This window comes from Balearica regulorum, chromosome 2 (assembly GCF_011004875.1).
Source record: "Balearica regulorum gibbericeps isolate bBalReg1 chromosome 2, bBalReg1.pri, whole genome shotgun sequence".
In the NCBI taxonomy this organism is placed as follows: domain Eukaryota; kingdom Metazoa; phylum Chordata; class Aves; order Gruiformes; family Gruidae; genus Balearica; species Balearica regulorum.
Window position 1 is genome coordinate 152893961 of NC_046185.1, and position 25613 is coordinate 152919573.

Consider the following 25613-nt stretch of genomic DNA (forward strand, 5'->3'; position numbering starts at 1 on the left):
CAACCTCTAAAACCAACACAGATATTTGCTTGCTTAAACTCAAGGTTAAGACACAATGTGTATATCCCCCATCTTTTATTCTCCTCAGCAGTTCCCCACGTAAACTCAAACATACCATTTATATTTGCAAATCCATTTTTATCTGATCATACCAATGTCTACTTGTTTCAGCAGGTTTTTATTATCAAGCAGTGACTGTCCCTCCAATATTTCCAGCAAGACATGACTAAATAGCTTGGTCTTCCTACTCCCTTCCTCCCTTTGGAAACCCAAAGTTGCTTTTTTTCCCTCCTTATTGTCAACATCTTGGTAGTTCAGTTTCTTCTAAAGATGTCATTCCTCAGATATATCCTTTCCTGAGACTAATCACTTGCTGGACAGACTTTTTCTCTCACAAAACTCTCCAATGATATTTCTCCTATACAAGCTCCCCAGTAAGAGCATGGCTATGTAATTCCTTGCAAACAAGATAAATTCCCCCCCCCAAAGGGGCATAGTAACAGTGATGCCACTGTCTTACAGAACCATTGTTCAGGAATGACTAGAGGAAAATTATATAGGGCTTGAGGAAGCTGGGGAAAGATGTGGAGCTACCACTTTATTTCCCTAGCACCTGTTAGTTCACCAGTCCCAGTCACCCATCTAGAAAATACACCCAAGTTTGTACGCCGGGAATAAGCATGAATGACGTACAGGGATCTTAAGCGATCAGCTGCACCGCAGCAGAGTGCCATTTCATCATCACCCAAAACCCGCAAGTAAGAACAATATCAAATCTCCCTACCTTAGACCCTGAGGACACTCACTTTCGTAAATGAAAATACTCTGTACATGACAGGGGTAGGAGGAGGGGAAAAGAAGGTGGCATGTACAATGTTCTCTCTCAGGAGAGGAATGTCGAAGAATTGCACAACATAGAAGCCCATCAAAATAACGTATCCCTACCAGCACTAATTACTGACACACTGTTTGAAACTGTGAAGCCTCTTTCTTAAGGCAGCACTACAATGACTTATTTATCAACTGATTGGTTTTGTCAGGTTGATTTTTATCAAGAAGCAAAATCTCTACTTACAAATAAACAAAATCAGGCTCAGAAATGAGTAAACACATTTTAGATTGCACTTGGAGAAGCATACAGACTTTTACTACGTTTTGATGTCAAAACATATATACATTCAAGCTGCCTTAGTGAAACACAGAAACTAGCAGAACTTTCTACCAGCTTTCCAAAAACTATTTCCTCAGCTGGCAGTGGCCACCCAGGCACCTCCTTAAATGCCAGCAATGGAGAAGCAGGAACCGCACAGCCTCTCTCTAGTATGGGATTAAAGCCACAGAACGTGGCACATGAACTACCGAAGGAAATGATGCAACTCTTCAGGTAAAACAAATACATTCAGGTGTAAGCAAAGCTCTGCAGCACCTCCATCTCCTCCAATAGACCAATATTTTTGTTCAACATTCTTCTAGGTTAACTTTTGCCCTGTATTCATCCAAAGAGAAAGAAACTTCTCAGCCAAATGACAAATTTAAATAAATTATTCTGTTCTGCTCTGAAATGTCAATTTGAATAAAGAAATACACACATGCTCAGACAGATTCATTTCACAGTGAGAAGGGTGAACTTTCAAACTGTCCACAGCCCACTGTCAGCAAAGGTCCTCTGGAAATAACGGGAGCTCTGTGTGTCAAAGCTGTGCAGGCTGCACCCTGCATTTTACAGTTCTCCTTCACGGAAACGTCAATCTTCTTTACTGTGTTTGATACAAGCAGTAAAACAATCGAAGTGCTTAAAAGATTTACTTATGATTTTAACCTGCTACCTGAATCATCCAGGGATTGCTTGGAAATGATGACTAGATGCTGAAGGATAAATGTATCCAAGGGTTCTCTAGTGGGAGTTTCCATCTCATAATACAGTTTAATGAAGATCCCAGTAGCAAATCCTAAGATTTTAACTGAAGGCAAGCAGACTTACTTTTATACATCACATAGACTCTACTTTAGGAGCTGCCAGTTTGCATACAGGCAATAAAGTGCCCCTTGGCTAAATACAGACATTGGAATAAAGTGTCAGTTAACAGTAATTTCATCCCACAAGTGTTCTTGCCCATACAACCTAATGAAGAAAGATTATTTTAAGATAAGAGCACCGAAAGGGGGGAAAAAAAAAGTGAAAAAGGAGAAAAGAAAAAGAACTACAAAGAAATCACAATGTTGCACAGAACCAAAACATCCAATTATGCTTTGATCATGGCTTGAATTTTAAATGTTACTGTCATCATTATTTTCTATTGCACAACTTCTGTCAGTGATTACTTGGTATCTATGGTATATGTCAGATGTACAGAAAAACAAACCATGTTATAGGCAGAAGTAGTAGCTTATCTTGCAGGCTTAACAAAGTCCATCTCTCTCAAACATTACTGAGAAGCCTGTAAACAAAGCAAATCAAGCACCGAGTGGAAATGAGGTATACTGCTTAATTCCTTCAATCAGCATTTTCCTGCTTGCCAGGAGCACCTCTCTCGGGTGGGCTGACAAGGTGCAAGCTAATTCACAGATCCCGGAGGAGTCAACTGCATCCAGATAGCACCGCTTGCACGTTAATTAAGAGGAGACCAAAAAGTAAAGTTCACTCAGAGACGGTAGTCAGGGAAAAAAATAACTCAAGGAAATGTTGACTGTTATGAAGAGCAAACAACAAAGTGATCATCAGATCTTCCTCTCAGTTAAATTACTGTTGTTTCCAGATTAAAGATTCCAGAAGTGTTATATTGAGCATACAGACAGGGATACTGCCTTTTCAGCTGGGAGCACCTGATTAAAAATGCTATTAATTTTCACTTTCACGCTCATTTCCATCTAGAGCTTTCAAAGCCACATGGGAACACCAGTTATTAGGCTCTAAGGCTGCAGGGCAGAGAGGAGCCCCGCACCGAGCTGGCTCTCTGGAACATGAAGGCTCCTCTCTTCGGATGGGACCCTCTGAAGCCAGCCCTTTGCCTGCGTGCCAAAGCTTGCAAGATGAAGCAGCTATCTCACACGTCCTCTGGGTACTGGGAGTGTTACACAGGAGGAAACTGAGGACCAAGATGCTGCCCAAGCTTCCTAGATGCTGTAACCACTTTCTGACTGAACTCACGAGATAGCACTCATGGTACCCCATAAGCTATTTAGAGCCCATAGAATTTATCATGTATAATGTGCCTCAATTTTACCTGTCGTTACTGCTGTATGAAAATGGCATAGACTGCAGAAAAGAACCAGTCAGCATTTCGTATCTCTGACCTTCCACCCTTCCCCAGCACAGCAGGCAGCTCTCTGCTCCAGGCTTGAATTTGGGTAGCCAAACACTCAGAAGATGAGGGCATCGCTGTGAGACTTGCCCAGGCTGAAGAGCTCTACTCCTGTCTCAAGTGTGGAACTATCTCCTATGACTCTTCTGATATTCTGTGGCATATGCTGTCTAACAACCTGATATTTTGGATTTTATAAACACAATTTCTAACTACTTTTTTTTCCTAATTAACTAATATTTTCTAATTAACTGATTTTGTAATATGATTCACAGACACAGAACAACTTTACAAGAACCTACGCAGTTACAACCTAAGTTCAATTAATGTTTTACAGGACAAAGAAGGTAAAAGTTAAAAGAAGGATGAAAGTTAACTGAAGCTCCACTTACATGTTCTCAGAGCAGAATCACTGTTAATAAATCTCTAAATAATACAGGTATCTCACTTCAAAATTAAATAATGAATCACTGCATATACAAAAGAAATTAAACACCACCTTAACACTATTTTTTCTTGGAAATATATTTATTTACTCTAGTTAACTAAAAGAAAGACTGATTTTCTTGCTTTCTCATCCCTTCCCACAAATGATCAAAGGTGTTTGTCATGTTTCACTATTTACCCAGAAGAGCAGGGTGTCCCTCAGCAGTCTGCTCCTTTCAGGTCACTTATGTCTGCTGGAGAGACGACTCCTTTCAAAAAAACTCAGTGCTTGGTAAAATTCAGGTCTTTCACTGACCCTTTCTCCAGACCATGCGTTCTCAGAGCACACAACCTTATTTAGATCCTGTTTTCCTTGAGAGGAGCATGCTGGTTTTCAGTCTCAAACTGATTCATCTCTTTTGCATCATGCCTCCATGATACCAAACAGTCTTAACAGTCAAGCAAAGAAAACCACTCATTTAGTAACACATAAGCTTTAAGTACAGTATTAGGAACAGCACAGTTTAAGAAAAAAACGAAACTCTAAATTGTTTGACTGTAAAAGGATATGTGCACTACTTCAACATCACCAAAGACCCTCTTCCAAGACCAAGCAGTTTGTTGCTTAAACCTATTTTTGCTTTTGCAGCCCCTTTAGCTTGCCAGCCATCTCCTCCTCTTCCATTCTGAGCTGTTTCCCTTTCATGACATCACTCATAAGCTCAGAAATGGAGAGATCAGCTTATATACATCATGCATATCTTTTTATAGTAAAACATGGCTTCAGCAGACAGTCACAATGTAAATGAACAACTAAAAGATGAAACTTTATAATTCATTCTATATTTGATTGCAAAGCACCTACCTGAACATGTCTCCTAAGCCTTTCAGCATTCCTTTCTTTGCCTTAATTTTATCCTTCTCTTTATCTCGATCTTTCTTCTTTTCCTTTCCAGCCTTTTTTCTTTCGCCTTTATCTTGGCTTCCATTCATCTGTCTCTCCAACGAGTGGGATGGCTGATCACTTGCTGTGGACACAGATTCTCTACCAGATCTCGAGCTCTCCTCTGTGTCTTCCTCCACTGAAAGCACATATTAAGAAACATCAGTGGGTAAGAACAAACAACAAGAGCAGGCTTTTTGCTATATTGCATAACATATTTTGAAGAGGATATATGCACAACCACAAACGACTCCTTTTTTTTTTTTTTTTTTCCAAAATTGGTATCTGCTTATGTGGAGGTTTCCTGGAATGTTCATTTGTATTATTAAACTCCTAAAAATAAAGAATTCATCTTTGCAGAACACTCTGCAAAACACGCTTTGTGAGTACTGTCAATAGTGTATGGATTAATAAAGAGGATTAGCAAAGTGATGTTAATTGGCCCATTTTGTTTCAGCATCTAAATCAGTTGAGGAGAGCTTTAGAAACGTCTGCAAGAAGAAACAGCAGCAATGCAGCATGCCTTGTTAGTAAATTCTTAGTAATGCTCTCATAAAAATATGAAAGCCATTAAGGACTGTTAACCCTCAATACAAGCCTTACTAGACTTTTTCTTCTGCTGCAAGTAAGAGAACTGTTATTCTGTTACTTCATTTCCTGGAGCAGTTTAAAACACATCATGCACCATGATTTTTGTTCTTGGTTTTATTCTTGGTTGAGATGGGGCAGCCTGGGAGTTTTGGGTGGGGAGGTTCCATCCAGTGGAACACGTAAAATCCTTTAAGGGCAGATAACATGTTTCTTCTCCATTTCTAATCCAAGATCAAGACTCACGGTATCCTAAAGTACACCTGAGGTTAGATTTAATAAAGCACATGTATTTCAGAAAGTTTGAAAGAAAAATGACCAAAAGAAACAATCCATTTGAAAACTGAAAACTCCCCAAGTAGCTTAGTGAGAAAGAAATAATACATGTCAAGCTCGTGGATCAGAATCCTGCAACTATTTTGATTTAACATAAAGCCAAGTCCAAAAATTACACTGCATGGCTTTTGAAGCTGTGACCTTCCAGGAGCTCTAACATTTTATATTATCACATTGTAAGTAGGGCTACACCATCTCCCAATTTTCCAACAGACAGGACAAAGCAGCAGTTTGGATCTCGGATGCATATTTTGTGCTCTCTGCTGCAGCTCTAACAAATACAAAGGCGCCAAACAACTTTTGCCAGTAGAAGCTGAAAAATACAGTTTTGCTTTATATATACCCAGTCTACGGAAAAGAAAAAATTTTTTGTACTTAATTGATTTGGAAATGGCCATGGCTTATAGAAGGAAAAAAGAATCACTTTTTAGTTTAGCATGTTTGCTTATTATTATTATTATTCCTACTAATATTACTGTTTCTAGACCCCCCACAACACTTCTAGAACCAACAGAAGTGCGTAATTCTTTAGAAATTTCTCATACATGGACTACTATAGAATATAAACTAGCTTTTCTTAGTCATCATTCATATTCACCTTACAAGTAATTCACTGAACCTGAAAAGTCTACAAATCACTGACTGAAAGCCATTCAATATTGTCTCCTCTCTCTCTCTCTTGGATACTTGCCTGCAAAATACTGTTTATTCATTAATATTACAATACACAGACCTGTCCAATAGACTTAGTACTTATTCACCGAGCATCCCAAGATTTTTACAAACATTCTCCAATCCTGGAAGATCACATAAACACATTTCAAGAAAAACACACCATGTCAGATAAATCTCAACATTAATAACTATTTTTGAATCTCAAGTAGTACTCTGAAGTAGAAACCACCAGGAAAAAAAGAAAAAAAAAAAAAAAAAAAAGAGGACAGGTCTTGGCATTTCATGTTAGCTTGTCTTCAGGACTGCTATGAGTTAAGCAGATGATACAGCTTCTCAATTGCAGGCACAGGTTGAATACACAGATAATTATATTCTAGAAAATTAATAAGCCTGTCCTATCCATGCTCTGGGCTAGCTGTACTTGTACTTTTTTTGGTCACAGCATTTCTTAATCAATGTCTGGGATGATATTTAGTTATTATTAAAAGAGTAGTGGAAAACCACTTTGGAACAGAGATGCTAATTTTTTGCTTGTTAATTTATAGCTACAATCTGTTCTAGTTAAAACCAACTAGATATTTAAAAGATTGTACTTGCAAATGAATATAATTAGTAAAACAAATGCATTAAGTTTCTGATAATTTCTGAAGTCAAATGTTTACTTGGTACTCCATTGCTAGAGTTTTAAAGATGAATCAATTTTGAGCTATGGTTGTTCATCATATTCATATAACAATACAATAAATTAATCTTAAATATGTATTCAGTGTGCTGTGCTATGCTGAGTTGCTGAACAACTTGTCATAACAATGCTTCCTCTTATTATTTGTTTTGCATATTCTATGGAGATAATATTGCCTCCTTTCCACACTTGTGCTGCAATAAATATTTGTATCATACACAGTTTGTTTGCAATTAACTCCATAGCTTAGACTGAGCTCTGTGAACTAGGATGGCTTGTTCTCCTGGAGTAAACACTGCTGTCTGCACTGCAGTAAAGAGATTTCCAGTTTTCCTAAAAGGACTCAACACAGAGAAACTTGTTTCACTTTTATGCAGCACAGTCATTCTGCAATTAACATACACCTAATTACTAGTGTTTAGAACAAATGCAAATGCTGCACAATTAAAATTCAAGCCCAGGCTACAAATGAAACTTCTAATTTTTGTTAAGTTGCAGTAATGACATTAGGTTACTGCAAAACGCAAAACGTATTTGTTTTGGTGCTGCTATTTCCTTCCTTTCCTGCAACCTCCTGCCTCCCCATTCAGGATGCTAAAGCCAAAAAATTAAATTGGAGTATAATTTAAACATCAATTAAACCTGAAAACTGGTGTCATTTCATGAACCACACTGTACTAAGGATAACTACACAAACAGGTATTATGAAGCTATTCTCCTAATTAGGCCATAAAATGGAAAGAAAAGATGCACATGAGGAATCAAAGCTACTTAATGTGAAGCTATTTTGCCACTAAGCTTCTAGGCCTCTTATTGTGATATTTAATACAGCCCTAGATTCTAGCAATTAAGATTCAGCAAAAGATTAGAAAGCTTTGTTGATCTCTCCCAGTCCGAATGCCTTGTTCTCATTCAAGACACTAAAGATAAACATTTTGCTTCCAGTCCGCTATTTCAAGTATTTAAAAAAAAAAAAAAAAAAAAAAGCAGGAAAAATGATCTGTAACAGCTGAACACCCACACCTTTCCACAAATGTTACTTCCATTAAAATTCACATGCATCTTCTCAAATACTTTTTAAAATGTTGTCCCAGAACTGGTCACTGCTATCTGATTTTCATCCTACATTTAGTAATTTAATAACACATTATTCCAAGGACAGCAAGTACATTCAGAAGAGAGTCAGCCCCTTTGCCATATACGCTACCTGTATTTTTATGGCTTTCATATATGGGGTGATGATATGTTAAGAATTCCCCTATACAATTTACTGCAGTGCTATTATTTGCTACTCCAAAGAACGTCACTGTCTGGAAGAAGTCTTAGCGCTGAAACACTAGGAGGAGAAAGTGGAAGAAATTCAAGTAAGACAAATGGATCCAACCGCAAGGGCATCAGCAAATTGACCACCAACATGTTTGCCTGGATTTTATAATGAGAGAAAGCCACATTTTAATTTCAAACAATTATGGAATAATTAAATACAATTAAAAAAAACTTAGGCAATGTCGTTATAGCAGCAGTGAGGCATTAGTTACGTTAGGACCAGATTGTTAAACTAACTTCTACATATTCGTATGTGCCCAGGCTTTGTCCAGCTGGTAAATTCTTCGGAACCTGATTTACACAAAGTGGAGCAGACTGCAGTTTCTTTCATTTTTAACACAGATACAGACATGTTCTTGGAAAAACAGACCTGAGGACCTACCATTTTGTGCTGGTTGCAGGCATGACATGGCTGGGCCAGCTCTTAAGCTCCCATGGCCACCATGAGAAGGCAAAGACCTCGAGGACTGAATTCTGTTCAACCAACTTACTATATTTGCTTTGGTACTTATCTGCTTCTATTAACCCGGCACTGCAAACTTCTGGATTACTCCTTAGATGTTTTATTATAATATGTGGAAGCTATTAAAATACACGTAGCTCAATAGAACGTGTAGTTCTATGCATATAGCTTGGTCCCACTTTGCTCAGCCCTTCTTTACCACATGAGATTTGAGAACAGCCTCGCTCTTGCTGTCCCACGACGCTGACATGGCTCTTGTCATACCACTCACCAGTGGTAGATGACTTCAGCCATAGAGTGATGAGGGCACAGACTCACTCCATGGCATTTCGATTTCAGCCAGAAGGCTTTATCTGCTTTCCGCTACTCCCATACAAAGGACACAAAGGCCACCAAATACTTCCTTGCTACTCTCTATGCATTCCATCAACAGGCTCAAAACCCCTTACAGCAATCTCATAAACCTATAGGCATCTAGAAAGTGTTTCGTGACAAGAGTTTTGCTATATTTTTGATCAAATGAAGTTAAACCAGCTGTAACTTCTGGATAACCCTTGGATATCTGATGCCTCAAAACAGGGTATTACTATCAGTGAGGCTCACACCAAAGAAGGCCTTTTAGAAAAAACATGGTGTTATGTCCCAAAAGACCACAGGCATGCAGTCTGGGAGAATGATCAGGATCACGACACATTTTCTCATACCTATTCTTCTGCTGGCCAGAAACGGATTGACAGCCAGCAGCACCAGACCAGCACTTAGCCTCACTGCTGCGTGAAATTGCTAGGTGCTGGAAAAGCAAAGCAGAATTAATTCCATCCGTAACTACCTTTGAGAAAAGTGACTGGCAAAATGACCTCCCTTTCAGTCTCAGAACACTTTTACAAACAGGGCAATTTAAAGAAGAAAAAAAAGGCAAAGAGTTTTCAAAAAAAAAAGTGATTACACAAGTAGCTTATAAAAGAATATTAGGAAATGACGCTTATGAAACAGACTTTCTGAAACTAAAAAATTTAAAAAAGAGTGGAGAGTGAAAAATCTTTTCAAGACTTTTCTGCTAGCATTCAGGCTAAATATTTTACTACTTCAAACTTCCCACCATCATCTTCATTCATAACTTCTAACTAGCTGGAGGCTGATTAAAAAAAAGTCTGCTGGTGTGTGACAAGTTGAAAGTAGTACAACATAAAGGTTAAAAATTCAATGATTTTAATACAACCCCTGATTGAGGTAATTTACCATTCATACTATTTTCATTCAGTACGAGTTGTCATTTTACCAGCCCATTCTTACATAGTTCAATAATGATAAGGTTAGCTTTGAAGTGATTCTTTTATGTTAATGACATTCTCCACATGTTGGGTCATACTTCGGGTTAAAGAACTGAAAATGTAAATGAATGCCCATTAGGGTGGGTAATAGCTGATCATTAACTTTATACTTTATTAGATCTGCCAGCCTTACTCACTCTAATTAAAGGACAGTGGTTTCTTTTTTTCCCCCAGACACTACAAATGTACTCTTTCAAAGTTAGATGAACATATTTTTGTAACATAAATTCAGTGGGTTTTGTCTTTCTGTGTAATTTTTTTCTAATTTACATCAGTAAATTAATTAGCTGTCTTAGAGAAAATTTTCATAGTAATTTAAGTAAACACGCTCCTAATAATCTTATTTCCTTATTTCAGAAAGGAAGGAAGCTGCACAGTGTTGCAATCTGTTAATGCATATGAAGGAAAAAAGCCTGAAAAAAAATTGATGATGAGAAATTAGGTATATTATTTTAAAATCCTAAAATTATCTTCTACTACTTTTAATCACTTTCTAAATGAATTAATCGATGTTGTTAACAGTCTTTATGTACAGCAATAGCTTACTTACAAGTTTCCATGCCTTCATCATCATCGTCTGCTACAGGTTTATCATATGATTTGTCTATGGCAGCTCTGAAGCTTTCATTGCAGCCTCGTCCTCGGATAATTCGCGGGCGCGGGCGGTGGAAGGGAATATCACCGTTCAGAGTCACCTCAGCGACGGCTGTCTGCAGACTTTCTAATGAGCTGGATTTCTTCAGACCTAATGAAGGCCCCACATCTCTGGTTGGGGAACCTTAGTGATTTAGGGGAAGAAGAAAAAAAAAAAGTAATTAGAATTAGTATTGAGAACTGCATGCTTGATTATGCATATCCATCCTGAAAGTCCGTGGGGACACACTTAACATTATTCACATCATCTCTCAATAATCTGTAGGGAATTCTCTGCAGATTTGTTGGTCTCAGAAGTGAACGAGTATGTCAAGTCATAGTCAACGAAACCGACAACGTTAGCAATGTCTGGCTTTTCAAATCAGTGAAGAGAGACCAACATCCATTACTATTACTTTAACAATGTGAATGATAAAGTAATCATGGGGCTTTAAAAACATAGCTCATTAAAAAAAAGCAGAGATACGTATCTAACGGCATCAAACAAAACTACTAATTATTTTTGTTTTGAGTAGAATATTTCAGCTGTACTAGCAACTGATGAACAGAGAGCAGATTATGGGCATGAATCCTATTGTGTTTACAGTAACAGTCCTGCAAAGCAGCCTGACTTCTGGCTTCAAGGAACGTGCTGTTTGCTTTTAATCAAGTTTTAAAAACTTGCGTCAAATTGCTAACAATTTCATTATGAAATGCTCCTGACAAATATCAGTTGACTTGCTGGGATTTTGTGAAGTTGTTTAAAAATAATCTGTGGAAAGGACTCAATTAGTCAGGCAATACCAGTTATCCAGCTGGAAAAGAAACGCATTCCTGGCAGTCACCAGGCTGATGTTTGGGCAGCACTACAGCTGGGGCTGAGGGCAGCTCTTAGCGCTGCAGCATGTCCGGAGGTGTGCCAAGAAAGCCCCAGACAGGATTCTGCGAAAGCCTTTCCCCATCCGGACTTATCTTCTCGGGTTTGTGGACCACATGTCTAGCCTCTGTTTTTAGATACACACTCAAAGTGCAAATCAGCTGACAGCTGCACAATTAGATCTCATATTATTGTTAAAACTGGGAGAGAGCCCTTGGGGGAAAAAAAACCCAGTGCATTTAGTTGAAGTTATTTTATTCAAAAATGCAGTATAGTCTTGGCAAGATTTGTGGCTGAAGAGAAAGATGAGGTGGGAGATCATCATCATCATCGCTACATTTCCTGAAGTTAGAGACTAGAGCCCTCACCTATAATATGGAAACCCACTTTTTCTCTACCCAAAGGGAGCAGAACAGAGAGGGGCATTGTGGCACCACAGCAGTCCCAGGTGGTGGGCTGTTACTCTGTTGATATCAATATCCTCGTCTGACAGAGGCACAGCAAGATAAATTTCAAAACCGGCCAGCACTGAGAGCTAAAGCCAAGAACTGAACCCTCAGGAATACCAAACAAAATGAACAACACATTGGTAAGCAAGGTCTGGTGTGAATAATGCAATAAAGGAAAATGATCTTTTTAAAGTATTTATCTCTGAATAATAGAAAGCTCTGGAGTTGATCCCTATTCTGGTAGATATTGGAAGGAGAAGAGAAACAGTATCTGCCACAGTTCTTTAACAAAGGTATGTGAATTTACCTTACATTGAGGAAAATGGCTACTACACTGCTACACCCACCTTCTTTCACTATTCACTACTGGGTGGGGAGGAAGGGGATTGCTGGACCTACAGAAGGGATGCAGAATAGCAGCACGGCCAGTCTTTCCCATGTTGTTCGCTAACTTGGTATGAGATGGAGCAAGGCAGCAAACGCCTTCATTTTCCACTCAGCTATTAAAAGTCTGAGCAATTAAGTTAAACTGAAATCCCTCAGATCAAATAAATTCAAACAGCAGCTGTCAAACTATTCCCCTTCAGCTGCCCTACTGATAAGATGAACTTGTAAACAGAAACAAACCAAAAATTCTCCTTCACAGCTCTACACAACTCCTGCAGTTTGGTTCCCCCAGCGGTCTCGAGTCCTGCCGTTTGGACCCTCGGCCTGAAATAAACCCACCCCAACAAATGAGAAAAGTTATCTCGGTGAACTCACATCTCCTAGAAGAAGCCACCCTCACTCGCAGCCCGTACGTGCTGGAGGGCCGAGGGTCAGGGGGATGGCTGGGGGCACAGCGCAGCTGCTGGGGTGAACAAGCGCAGTCGGCTGGGGCAAGGGGGGGTTGGTGGCTTCCCAGCTGTGCAAACAAACTGCTGCCCAGCTTCACCAAACTCCTGAACATGGGCTGAAGTCTAGGGCAAGTATTTTTACATAGTGTGCTCTCTACCAAGTAAAAGAACTCCAGTGTAGACAGTGTCCTATAAAACTGCCCACTGTCTAGCATATGCCCAAGCTGCTATTCCTCCACTAATGCCTGCAGTACACAAGAAATGAGATCTTGGGCTTTACTTTTCAAGATTGTATTTTGTTAAAAACGGTCCATGAGACAGGAAAAATGAATGCAACATTTTGAAGGAAAAAAAGAGGAAATGGGACAATCATATATAAACCAGCTGTTTGACAGATTCAATTTCATATACAAAAGGAAAGGGTATCCTCTTACACGGGAACTTACTGTAAACTTCCTTATTCCAGATTCTGCTTTGCAACCTTGAAATGAAATGCTCATATATCTTTTCCTAATTACTGAGTGGCTCTTTTTGTAAACAGTAATTATAAAGAAGGCATTTATGTGCCCATTTATGTTCATAAAGGACATGAAAAAAATTCCATTTCCTGCCACCCAATACAGATCTGTGTGAGAACTGTATTTATGTAAGTTGTGCTTTCCCAAAGGAAAAGCTAGATGGGATATGACCTAATGTTCCTTGAGTACTGTAAAACTAATAATAGATTACAGAAATGATAGAAATATTTATTGAACTTGGGTGGCCAGGAACACAAATGTGGACAGGTTGCAGAATTTGAAAGAGGGAGATGTCCTTTTGCAAGCAGTTTAAGCACTGTGATCATAAAGCTATGTATATTTTAATACCTTCACTATCTTCTATGGCCACTTCATGGCAAGTCTACTATTTTCGAAATATATAGTTAAACCCACCTGCAAATTGAGTGAGTTCAGAATTTATTACTAGAATTCACCAGCCAGAAAGTGAGTTGTTTACCCATAATCCAGTGAGAAACAGCAAACTTTCTTTAAAATGGATTCTGTTTAAAATTTATGAGTCACATCAAAACCTTGTTTTCTAAATACAAAAATGTCAGCATTTTCTTCCAGCCTTTACAGCGCTGGTGGTAATCATCAGAAATGTTATCTGCTCAGAATGAGTTCTACTTCTATTTTGACACCAGAATTTAAAGTAGAAAAAAAGAAGAGAAAAAGACACATCTACCTGAAGCATCTTTATATGACTGAGGGATGAAAGGGATTCTTTTATCATTTTTAAAATTTGAAGTTTATCAAAATTTTCCTTTCCAACAATTTTCTTAACAAATATGCTTTGAGGTAGATTCATCCCTCCGTACCACAGCGGTCCTTCTACCGTGACTGCCACCATGTGCGCAGCCTCCCCGCACACTCCGCTTACACGCTCAGCCACGCGGCTCTACTCTACGTGCCACGTACCCTTATCCATCTCCCGAGGGCTTTGGAACATGCTCAGACCACCCCGCCGAGCACAGCCTCTGCCCACCACACGCGCATCACCAGTCCCTAGGGCCCCAGCTGGCCAGCCACTGGGGACATCGGCCAAGCCTTGCTCTCCCGGCCATGCAACCACCTCTGCTCATGCATGACCGCACTGGCAGTGTGCACGTCTGCTCTCACGCGGCACAGACAGCCCCCACCGCACGTACAGATCCTACGAGATGTTTAATAGGCATAGGTCACATGAAACCTACATGTTGCTCCCTTCTCTGAGCCCTTTGTTCTTCCCTTGTGCTGATGCTGTTTAACAACTCACTGTGCTTCCACTTCTCTCACCTCACGTTAAGTTTTTATACAGCGCCACAAATCCGCTTGGGCGATTTGCAAATGCAAAAAGTATGGTGTCAAAGGATATAGGATGTTTCCTTCAGTGACTAATTTTAAAGGCTATAAAATTTTCATCAGCACTTTCTTTTAAAGGATTTAGAATGACAATTTTGGTTTTTTCTGAAACATTATTTTTATTAACTCTCAGGTTAAATGCTACCAGCAACTGATGCCAAAACTTCCTTCGGTTTGATTAAACCAGTTTTGCAAAGGCACAAAGTCTGCTTTCTAAACACTTTCTTAAAGGACATTACCACTGAGTCTATTTATTTGCTAACATCTGCTCCATTAGACTTGATAAATTCTATTTCTAGTTCAATTCATAGACTAAAAGAGTAACATTTTGGCTGGGGAGAGCAGGGAAGGAACAAAGCAAGCAACTGCATCAAAAATAGTTTAGTTTTGGTTCCATTTAATAAAAATGGAAAAGTTTATTTTAAAAGCACTGTGTAAAAATAAATAAATAAACAATTTGAATAAATGTTCTTTGATTGTTTTTCTTTCTTTTTTATTTTCACAACGTGTACATGGAAAAATAACCACCTAGAACTATAACATGCCTGGGACCCAATAAATGAGCCATGCTCAATTGCTACTGCATATACTTCTAACCTCCAGGATGAACTGTAAACACTGCAAGGATTAGGCACTTCAAGTGAACTATAGAAAGAAAAATAATTAAAACTCTATTATAGTAACTAGGGCTGGTGAGTTCTACACTCTCCTTTTCAGCCAATACTATTAACTCCAACTTTGACTGTAACAGCGTTTGTTTTTATTTTCTCTAAAGTAAATATATGTTGAAGTTTTCTGGCTTCTAGAGTTCATTAAAACATAGTTCACCACACATTTGAAGCTTTTTTTCTTTTTTTTTTTCTTTTTCTTAGAACCAGATGATTTTTAAGCCAAAATACAGTAAGTGGTTTGTTTAACAGCCACATCCATCTTCAGTAATGGGAGAAATCCAGTGTTTATATACAAAAACTGGTTAAAAGCACGCAAGATAAATAAAATAAAAGTACAGTAAAAGGTGTTTTTCCTTTTTTTTCAGCCACTGAGCTTGCTGAGCACAAAATATGTAACTGCTTAGTCCAGATGGTTACGGTCATGCTCTTTCACTCAAGTTGTCTCTTGACTTGTCTCTTTTTGGGAATTTAATCCAGGTGTTCCACACAGAGAAAAACTACACTCGATTAATACCACCCTCTATTGATACCGCCAAAACCACTATGCACTTTTAAAAAACTAAGCATCATATTTTACTATAACACACAGGTTTTATGCCATTCTAATCACATCCCATTCAAATAGGCAGGCTAATAAGAAAATGAAAAATAATTTGCAATAATTGTGAGTTTGATCTGTAAGTCCTTCTTATGTGAATAACGCTCAGGGTTGAAGGCAGTTCCTAAGCACTGATTCTTACCACAACCATTAACACAATCCATACATTCACACTCTGATGGCTTTAATCCTTCAAAACATTCATACATTTTAATTTTGTGTTCTCATTCTCAATTTGTAAAGCTGCAAGTCTGTGGCCTTATTCTGCAACATTTTAAGAGCTAGAAGTTTTAGCTGTTTAAGTAAAAATTACAGTTTTATCACTTGATTACTTACAGCTTTTCAATATTCCTACTGATGCTGTAACGAGTGGTTAAACAGAGATGCAGTTGTGAATTATTAAATTTAAATTCTGTATGGAATGCCCTACTCCCCAAATCATGCTAAAATAAATAATATTTTCGGGTTACAAAGGTGAATTGTTCCTAATTAGAGCTAAGTAATGTTATGGTGTCCTCTGGATCCAGTCTAATTAAAATAGCATTCCAAAGGTCAAAAGCTAACTTATATTAATAAATCATAAAGGTACATAATTGCAGTTGGTGCATTATTTTAATTACTAATAAAAAATATGCTTTGAAAGCTATTTCTCATTATCATTGTGTGAAACGTTACAATTGATGGTATGCGGAAAAGATTCTATTTACATATTCTTTTGTTCTGTTACGATGCTCGGGTTTCAGCTCCAAAGGCAAATCAACTTGCACTAATAATCTTCAACTCAACTCACAACATGTATCTGATGACCACTTAAGGCAAAGGTAGCAGTTTTCTAATTAAAATAATTATTTCCAAGCACCGTGTTAGCACTGTAATAGCCAAACATTCAACTCTTCTACATCATCTCTCTGTACATTAAGAGTTCGAAGCTAGGAGGAGATTTTCCAAGATTTTTTTTGAAAGGACAAAAAATCTAAACAACTGTGAATATTTATGAGTTCAAAGTATAGAAACAGGTGTCTACCTACAGTCACACGTATGACCTGCTTGAATATACTACCCTAGATACTTATCTCTATAGAGAATTTTCTTTTTCTGTACGACTTGATTATTCACAACAACAGAAAGCAGCCATGCAAGTACTGGAATATTCATGTTTTCATGCAATTTGACTGGCAGTTCTGTAATTGTGGTAAGCTGCTTTGACCAAGGTTTCTATAGCAACAGCCTTACTGTCAATTCTTACCTGTTTTCTGGTCATCCATTGTACTGAGCTTAGTCTCGTCAGCTACTGTTAAAAGGTAAATGTATAACGGTTAGCCCAGTTAGTGCCCATGCCCCACATGCATCCAACATTCCTTCTGTTTTGCATATTCTTTTTTTCAAGTTAGGGGACCTTAGCAATGTCATACTTCATGCAAATAAACTGCAACAGTAAGCAAACATTCTGGGTAGAAATGGCAGCAAACTAGTAACCTTCATGCAATGTCAGTCATGTTCACATCACAGGCAGGTACAATATGTTATTTACACGTTAGCACATCACAACTAGTCAAGACAAGTCAATACCACCAACCTTACTGTCCCCTGAGGAAGTTGGTGAATTAGGGACTGTAGTTAAGATATTCACAATTATTGTAAAGGAGCGAATTGTATTTCATTTTATTATTCTGAGTAGGGAATTTTGTGTGTTGAAACAATCGAAACTCACTGTTTAAGGTTACTAGGGTCTGCACTTCAGAATCTAAATTCAATGGCAGAAAAATAGATGAGCTTGTTAGCGATTACTTATTCTCACTTGTTTTATCAATTAAAATGATTATAGTCGATTGCCTGTCTTAGCCGCTGCTACTTTATAGGGCTTCTGATATAAACATTAAAACTTGGGTCTCAAACAGATGTCACACTAGCCCCATTTTCTACTTCTGAATGAACTCTTAAAAAAAATACTCACATCTTTAATATCTTAATCAAAATCCATCTACAAAATGAGAGACTACGAAGGATCTTTAAGGCTAATTGCATTATAATCATGAACTGAGAATAATCCTGTCTACCCAGAACCACAGCATGGTAGTTCTATGCAGTTATTCTACGTGGATCGGTAAATGCACTTTTCACCTCCATTTTAATAAATGTTTATGTATAACCATATATGCAGAGGGCTACAATATTTAAATGTATGGACATTTACAAGTGGTACAAACAATACACAGGCCACTTGGCCATTCATGTTAAGAATACTTTACTTCCCACCAGTAGACATTACGTGCAGTAGTACTGCGCATAAACAATGTGTTTTGAATTACAAATCTATATACTTACAACATGAAAATCAGGTTCAAATAAAACAATTGAAAAAATATCACTCACTACCTAGATCCATGCTTTTGGATTTTCGTGTTTTAACAAACTCCAACTGACTGGCATCTGAAAATTGCTTTGTACGCTTTTCTGACATGCTCTGGCGTCCAAAACCCTCTCGCTGGAAGGCAAGCACTGGATCAACATCTGGACTAAGAGTGCTGTAGGAAGGGAAAAAAATCATGCGAACATTTATCAAGATCACGCAACCTTTCACTCTGCAGAGAAAAGCATTTATTTAGCACGTGACTTCTACCAACAATAAAGTACACATTTTTAAATAAACCACTGCAAGTAGTCAGTTACACACACGATGGATTTGTTTTACTGCATCGAGCAATTCTAGTTCAAAAATATCAAGAATTTCATTTACGAGCTTTAATGAAAGATATACATAGCTGGTGCACTATACATATACTGTGAGAATGTACAGCCCCAAGACAGGAATAATTTGAGGGAGAATAAAACAGTTCCTTTTTCTTCATGAGAAACAAATATATTCTGTTGATAGCAAATTATCAGATTTTTCTTCATCACAAAATGTTTTTAGTAAAGCATAAATAGAACCTGTCCTGCCTGAAGCCCACAGAGCTTGTAACTTCTTCATTTAAAGACTTTGCATTAAAATTTCTCTCCATATGTGAAATTGCTTGAAAATTTTTCACAGCATCTCCTGGTTTTAACCTGGCTGTGACAGACAAACATATTTTTACTCATTACTTCCCTACAGAGCAAGTATTTGCCACAACAGTTCCACCACTAAACCAGAAACGGGGTAACTGGGCTGAGTTTTGGTCTCTTCTGCAGGTTTCTTGCATGACCTCGGCTGAATGAGTCAGGTCTTCAGCGAGCAGTGATCGGCGGTTCACCATGCTTCATCAGAAGCATACTGAAGATAGATTTATTAACGTTGGTCAAATGTTGGCAGAATCATGAATGCAGGAATGCAGGCAAAATTCAGTGTGCAAGCTAAACTCCAGGCTCACAATGTGTCACCATGGCCAAAACACGTTAAAAACAAAACAAAACAAAACAAAATTTGCAAGATTGCTTATTGCTAATAAACAATATGAAAGAAAAGGCACACAGAGATCTTCTGACTCCTGGAAAAGGGGACAGTACTAAAAAGAACGTAAAGGCAAGCCCAGAGAATTTAGATTTCTACTTCAGCTGGCACAAAAAAGAAATCAAAAGCATAAAATACTGAAAAAATAGTATTTTGCATGATTGTTATCTATCCTATAGGAAAAAAGATTGCTCAAAATCCCCCCTTTAATAGTTATTGTACATCAAGTTAAAAAAAAAAGCTAAATATTTTGTTACTGAGATCTCTAAATAGACTAAATGCCATCCAAAATACTGTATACATACATGTTACTGTTCAGTAATGTGTTTCAAAATAATTATTTTTTACTTTAAAGGCTAACTATAACACATGCCTCATACCTAGAGAGAAACAGGCCAATAGTGAATTTCTGCAGAAACCAACTTACGCTTTTAAATTGTGTAACATGCACATGTTTATGTCTGCCATGTACTATAATTTATAGAAGCATCTTTGATCAAGAAACACTCGGGTATTAGGCACAACAGTGAAGAGAGGTAAGGAAAAGTCTCCAAAGGCATCACGTAGTATGAAGGATGAAAATCGCTATCCGCATTACCAGGCAGCCTAGGAGAAATTCAGTCTGGTAGTGGCAGATTTACAAATAATAAGATATGTGCCTGTGACAAGCATATAATACTTAAGCAAGAGCAGGATCAGAGCTTATACGAATAAAGTCAATGTCAAGTGCCTTTTGACTTTAATGTTTCTGGCTCAGGCTCATAATGTTTTACATTTAATTACTGCAACTATTTCAGAGATGTCTGCACAATTTAGCACCGTTTGGAAGCATATGCTTACAAGCTCTGATGAATCAGAGCCCCAAGTCAAAAATAACTAGTTAGTCCTCACATTCACTCCCACAAAACAGGGAAAAAATTATCTCCACATGATAGAAAGATAAAACAGACAAGGCCAATATAGACTTCTAGCATTTACAGCAGAGCAACACGTAGCTGAATAAGAACCACCTAGGTCTGAAAACATCCTCCGAGTGACTCAACTGAACTTACAGGGTTTCAACACCTTTCATAATCAGATCATAAATGACTTTCCCAAGGCCACACAGGAGTTTCTGGCTCACTGCTACTCAGCCCTGTCTCTGAAGGCCAGAAAAATGTGGTTTTACTAAGTGAGAATTTTCTCTAGCAACATCTGTTAACATAGCTCACGTTAGTTAAAGATGACCGGCTTCATCTTGCCGAACAAAACGTATCCTGTGACGCTTTCTTCAAAAAGGGTCAATTTCTGAAACTGTTTGGTTTGGCTGTATGCTCCTTTTTTCATATGAGCTTGCTTTGATCCATATATATAAAGCTTCTAATAAATCTGAATATCATTTTTATGTAAATACAGCATGCACTTATATATATTCAACTTGAAGTCCTAAGAACAGACTAAAACTCCAAAGTTAAATAAAACTCGAAAAGGCATCAGAGGTCCCGGGGAGAGCTGTGGGGTCTGGACACTGCGTCAGCAGCCGGGAATTCTGGAGACTGGATCCCAGTGCCTCCACTGACGCCGCTTTTAGGGGCTTTCTCTCTGCTTCCCTTATCTGCTCTTATCACACCTCCCTTCCACACACACACTTATTAGGGGGATTATTACTCCGTGTTTGCATAGTATCCTGCATACTAAAGGCGCTACTTAGCACCAAAAATTACTTGTTCTCTGACATCACGACATCTATTACCTTTTTACAGTGCAAATAGCTGAGTCCTATCTAGAGTCATAAGTTTTCACGTCCTGGTTTATTTCTATTATTAATGACCCATGAGCGTGGTTTAGTAATTAAGGAAGGAGCAGATCACAGGAGTTTGAATTCATGCACATTGCTTAAAAATATTCAAAAGCCCCCGTGAAGATCCACAACTGGAAAAACCAATGAGCACAGAAGAGGAACTAATGCCCCTAAAAATGCCTCATTTTAATATTTTTCAACTACATTAATAAAAGACAGAAGGTGAATTTAGTGCAAGTCATTAAGCAATGCCAAATGTAATTTACTATATTCTAGCATACTTAACAAATAAGATTTCTGGAATGACAGCTGATCCTTAAAAGAATGTAACCGTCTTCTGACCCTCAATGTTATTAAAATTCCACTTATTAATCCTGTCTTATTGCCCCTTTGTTTTCATAACATTTTCATCAAGGATTAGGGAGATATTGTGAGGCTGGAAAAGCTTACATTTTCTTCTGTGATTCAGAACAGCTGCCATTCTTGTTTGGATAACCCTTCATCCATATTCTTAGTTTTACCCTTTGTGCCTTCCAGCAAAATCATACAATGCACCTTCGTCTTACAAGTCTTCCTTCATCCATTAGCAGCAGGAAATTAATGCAACAATCTAATTCTACTGCTGTTTACTTTTTTACAAATAGAATACATTAGATAGCAAGGCGCTGCACTGATCTACTCTTCTAAGTGCAATTGTATCTGAAGACCTTTACAATTTCTCACACACACGTTTAAAGGTTTTGAGCGTGATCAATTCCACAATAGCTAATCCCTATTTTCTTTACTGTTACTTTCATTTTCAAAGAAGTATATGAATAGCAAGATACGCTGCAGAAGTAAATGTAAAAGCATCCGCAGGTTTCAAATGGGCTCTTACTTTATGCTGTAGGTTTTTGCTCATATTCGGCTAAAAAAATTCCCTCAGCAATAAGCTATTATGTGCAGCCTTGAGTACTATTCTATTTAAACGTCTCAGATTCTTAGCTCTAAAAGCTTTTACAAAAGACGGATGGACTTTTCAAGGGCCCAAATTACAGGTATGACTTGTCCAAAAGAAGAGTTGCAACATTTAAAAAAAAAAAAAAAAAAGTAAATGAGGATGAAAAAAATTACCTTTTTATACAATCATTAAAATAGTGCTTAAAATAAAGCACTCAGTTCCTGGACATAAGATGAAATAAACTAACATAAAGCAAAGAAGAAGCTGACAGGTGCCTATCAGCTGGCAGGTGCTATTGCTGTTTTATGAAGATATTGCTGACACATTCGTAACAGGCTCAAGAAATAAGAAAATTCATATACTTCACACCATTTGGGGTAATTATCTAGCTTCAAGAAGTGGCAGTGTACAAGGGTGGGCTTTTATTTTGCTATTACTATAGATAATTACAGGACTTGCAAATTAAATCTTAGATCTGTATTAATTGTACTAACTAAGCAATGAACAGTATTTCTTTGCCACGAACCTAAGCAAGTCAATAATGGAGCTCAATGCATTTCTCACTAAGACTCTTTAAGACTCTTACATTAAAATGTGTAAAAGTAATTAGAGAGTCAACCTAAGATTCACGGAAATTATTTTTACTATAGATTAAACAGGTAAAATAAAGTTACTTTCCATGGTTTTAAATGTGGAACTATTACTTTCCGTATTTCTAAATGTAGAGCTATTACAGTACACTTTGCATGTTCCAAATCATATATTGAGATGAAAGGTAGTTCTTCATGCATAATAAAGAAAACTTAACTAGTTCTTGTTGCACAAGCATTAACAGTAAGGCAAAACAAAGAGCTGCCTTGACTTCTAAGCAGATTTTTAAATTACTGTACATTATTAGGAAAACCAAGAAAGTATACGGAAGTATTGAAAGGCTCCTAGATATAGAGTGGAATATAAAAATAAAATCTTTGTTTTATAGACTTAGAAATATTTACAGTGACGTTTATAAATTAAAATTTCCCATTGGAATTATTCTTTCACCTTTCATAAAATCAAGTGTTTAAATTTTGCAGGTTTTTTTACAAAAGCTAGCTCAGTTGGCAACTAAATTACTATTAAATCCTCAAATTAACACAGCTATATACTGATTTGGTCTTAATAACAATTAGTAACATTTCCACAAATGTGCTTTGACAGCGCACAAAACTGCAACCAACAGTAGAAAGTCTAACAAATTTTCCATACGAACTTCCTTCCTGAAACAGGGACAATTACCAGTTTGAAAAATCGTGAAATCTAAATGTGATGAGGAAAAAAAAGATTAATATTAGCAGTGGCCAAAAATGAAACGGAAGGAAAAGACATAACTGCAGTCGTCTCTTCCTTCCTTCCACTAAACCATGCTCTTACCAGTCTGTTGACTCATTAATTGCAGCTTTAGCCCATCCACCAGCATCAACAGTGCCAAACCCAACATCATCGTGGGAACTGGATGACGACTGGTCAGAGAGATGAGGAGGGAGGACCGACAGCCTGTCATCTTCAATGATGACAGTGTCATCCTGGGGCATGTTCACCGTTGGAGACAGCTGATATTTACCTGAACAATGAAAGGGAGAAAAAACCCAAAAACTAAATAATGGCAGAGAGTGCCTCGAATAATATATAATCAGAGCTGATAAAATGTCATGTCAAACTGCAATCCTCCTGATAAGAATGATACAACACAGATAATAAAATTAACTATGTCTCACTTTATACACATCTTCCTATGTAAAGGTCTGAAAAGTAATATACACCAGTTGTATCTGCGGCCTACTGCAAGATCATCACAGAATCACAGAAGGGTTGAGGTTGGAAGGGACCTCTCATCGGGTCCAAGCCCTCCCTGATCAAGCAAAGACACCTACAGCCAGTTGCCCAGGACTCTGACCAAATGGCTTTTGAATTTCTACTCTACCACCTCCCTGGATAACCTGTGCCAGTGCTTGGTCACCCTCACAGTGAAAAAGTGTTTCCTGATGTTCAGGGGGAACCTTCTGCGTTCCCGTGTGCGTCCATTGTCTCTCGTCCTGTCAACAGGAACCACTGAAAGGCACTGGTCCCAGAAGACAGTATCTTCTCTGGCATCAAATCATTTGGTACAAATGAAGAACGAGTTCTACAGGGACTAACAGAGCTCGTCACTTCTCCTGATCAATCTTGCCTTCATGAAATATGAAACTTGTTGCTTTGCTATTGGGAACTGGGAACCCTTTAATAATGCCTCCACAAAGGTAAGAATTGCAGAAGGTGATGAGAACTCGTAGCTAAACATAACTCCAGATTTTCATTCTCTCCTTTAAAAAATGATCTGGAGGCACACATGCAAAATTTGAAAAAAAATAAATACCTAATTCTATTACTACCAAATTCAAATAAGTTTTAACACTGTTTTTAAAATGCTTTAACTGGAGCCATCACATAAACAAAAGAGACATAATACAGACTCAACATTTTTCTTTGTTTGCTAACACACTTCACTGGGTTAATTTGTAACAGTAGCAGTTAAAAGCTGATATTTAGAGGATTCTTACAAACTAGTAAAACACTGTTTCCAAGTAAAAAAACAGTTGTAATGTGCATACAAATATTATAAACCCACTACCTCTGCTGCTTTTATAGGGATAAATATATACACATAACCATATTTTCCAGTAATCATTTCAGTGCATAAGATTGTATAACAATTTTCAAACTGCTATATAAAAAGCAGAAGCAGCTTTTAAACCTATGGAAAACTTTATGCCACCAAAACAGACTAAAAAGCTAAGAATATCAGAAGGAATATCTTTATTGCAATGCTTTGTACCATAACTATGGTTTAAACTGAATAAATCTGTTTTTCAGGATACATACATGAGAATGTGGGTTATATAATACTATTTGGACAACAGTGGAAATACAGAATTATCCTCACTTAAAATTTTAACTTGGAATAAACAGAGGTTATATCAGTATCTAGAAACACTAAGCTAAAACTTGTTCTAACGAAAGGAAAGATTTGTAAATCTGGATGAAAATTATTTAGTTATCTGAGGCAATGGCTAATTTATCAAGTGTGATTCTTTCATATTAGCCGCACATAATTTTTTATGTGATAGAATATCTTTGAAAATATTTTTTCCTCCTGGACATTGATGCTCAGCTTAAAAAGATCAGTCATTTAAAACGTTTAGTCCTTACTCTCACTACGCACGACGTTATTTCTAATGAATGATCATGACATTACACGGATTTTATTCCTGGAAACATATTATCTTCCTAAAACAATTTGTAAAATTGTCACATCTCGTGAGAAGAAAAGCACTAGCTTAATGAACTGTTAATCTAACAACAAACTGTAAATGATTCTAAAACTACGATGCACCGCAGTAATAATATATAGCAAAATTTGTATTTCCATAA

The 25613-nt window shown here is 37.6% G+C and overlaps 1 protein-coding gene across 18 annotated transcripts in view; it reads right to left on the minus strand.

Moving 5' to 3' along the window:
• PARD3 (par-3 family cell polarity regulator) overlaps positions 1-25613 on the minus strand; it is a 463724-nt gene that overhangs the window by 140039 nt on the left and 298072 nt on the right. For 8 of the 18 annotated variants that reach the window (XM_075746547.1, XM_075746540.1, XM_075746545.1 and 5 more), the window contains 6 exons: positions 23577-23766; positions 18390-18541; positions 17728-17760; positions 17263-17307; positions 10623-10850; positions 4594-4810 (listed from right to left, as the gene is read on the minus strand). In XM_075746547.1, the coding sequence (XP_075602662.1) occupies positions 4594-4810; positions 10623-10850; positions 17263-17307; positions 17728-17760; positions 18390-18541; positions 23577-23766 (865 nt within the window). The remainder of the gene's footprint in view (positions 1-4593; positions 4811-10622; positions 10851-17262; positions 17308-17727; positions 17761-18389; positions 18542-23576; positions 23767-25613) is intronic. The other 10 variants (XM_075746536.1, XM_075746541.1, XM_075746532.1 and 7 more) reach the window with 5 other exon arrangements.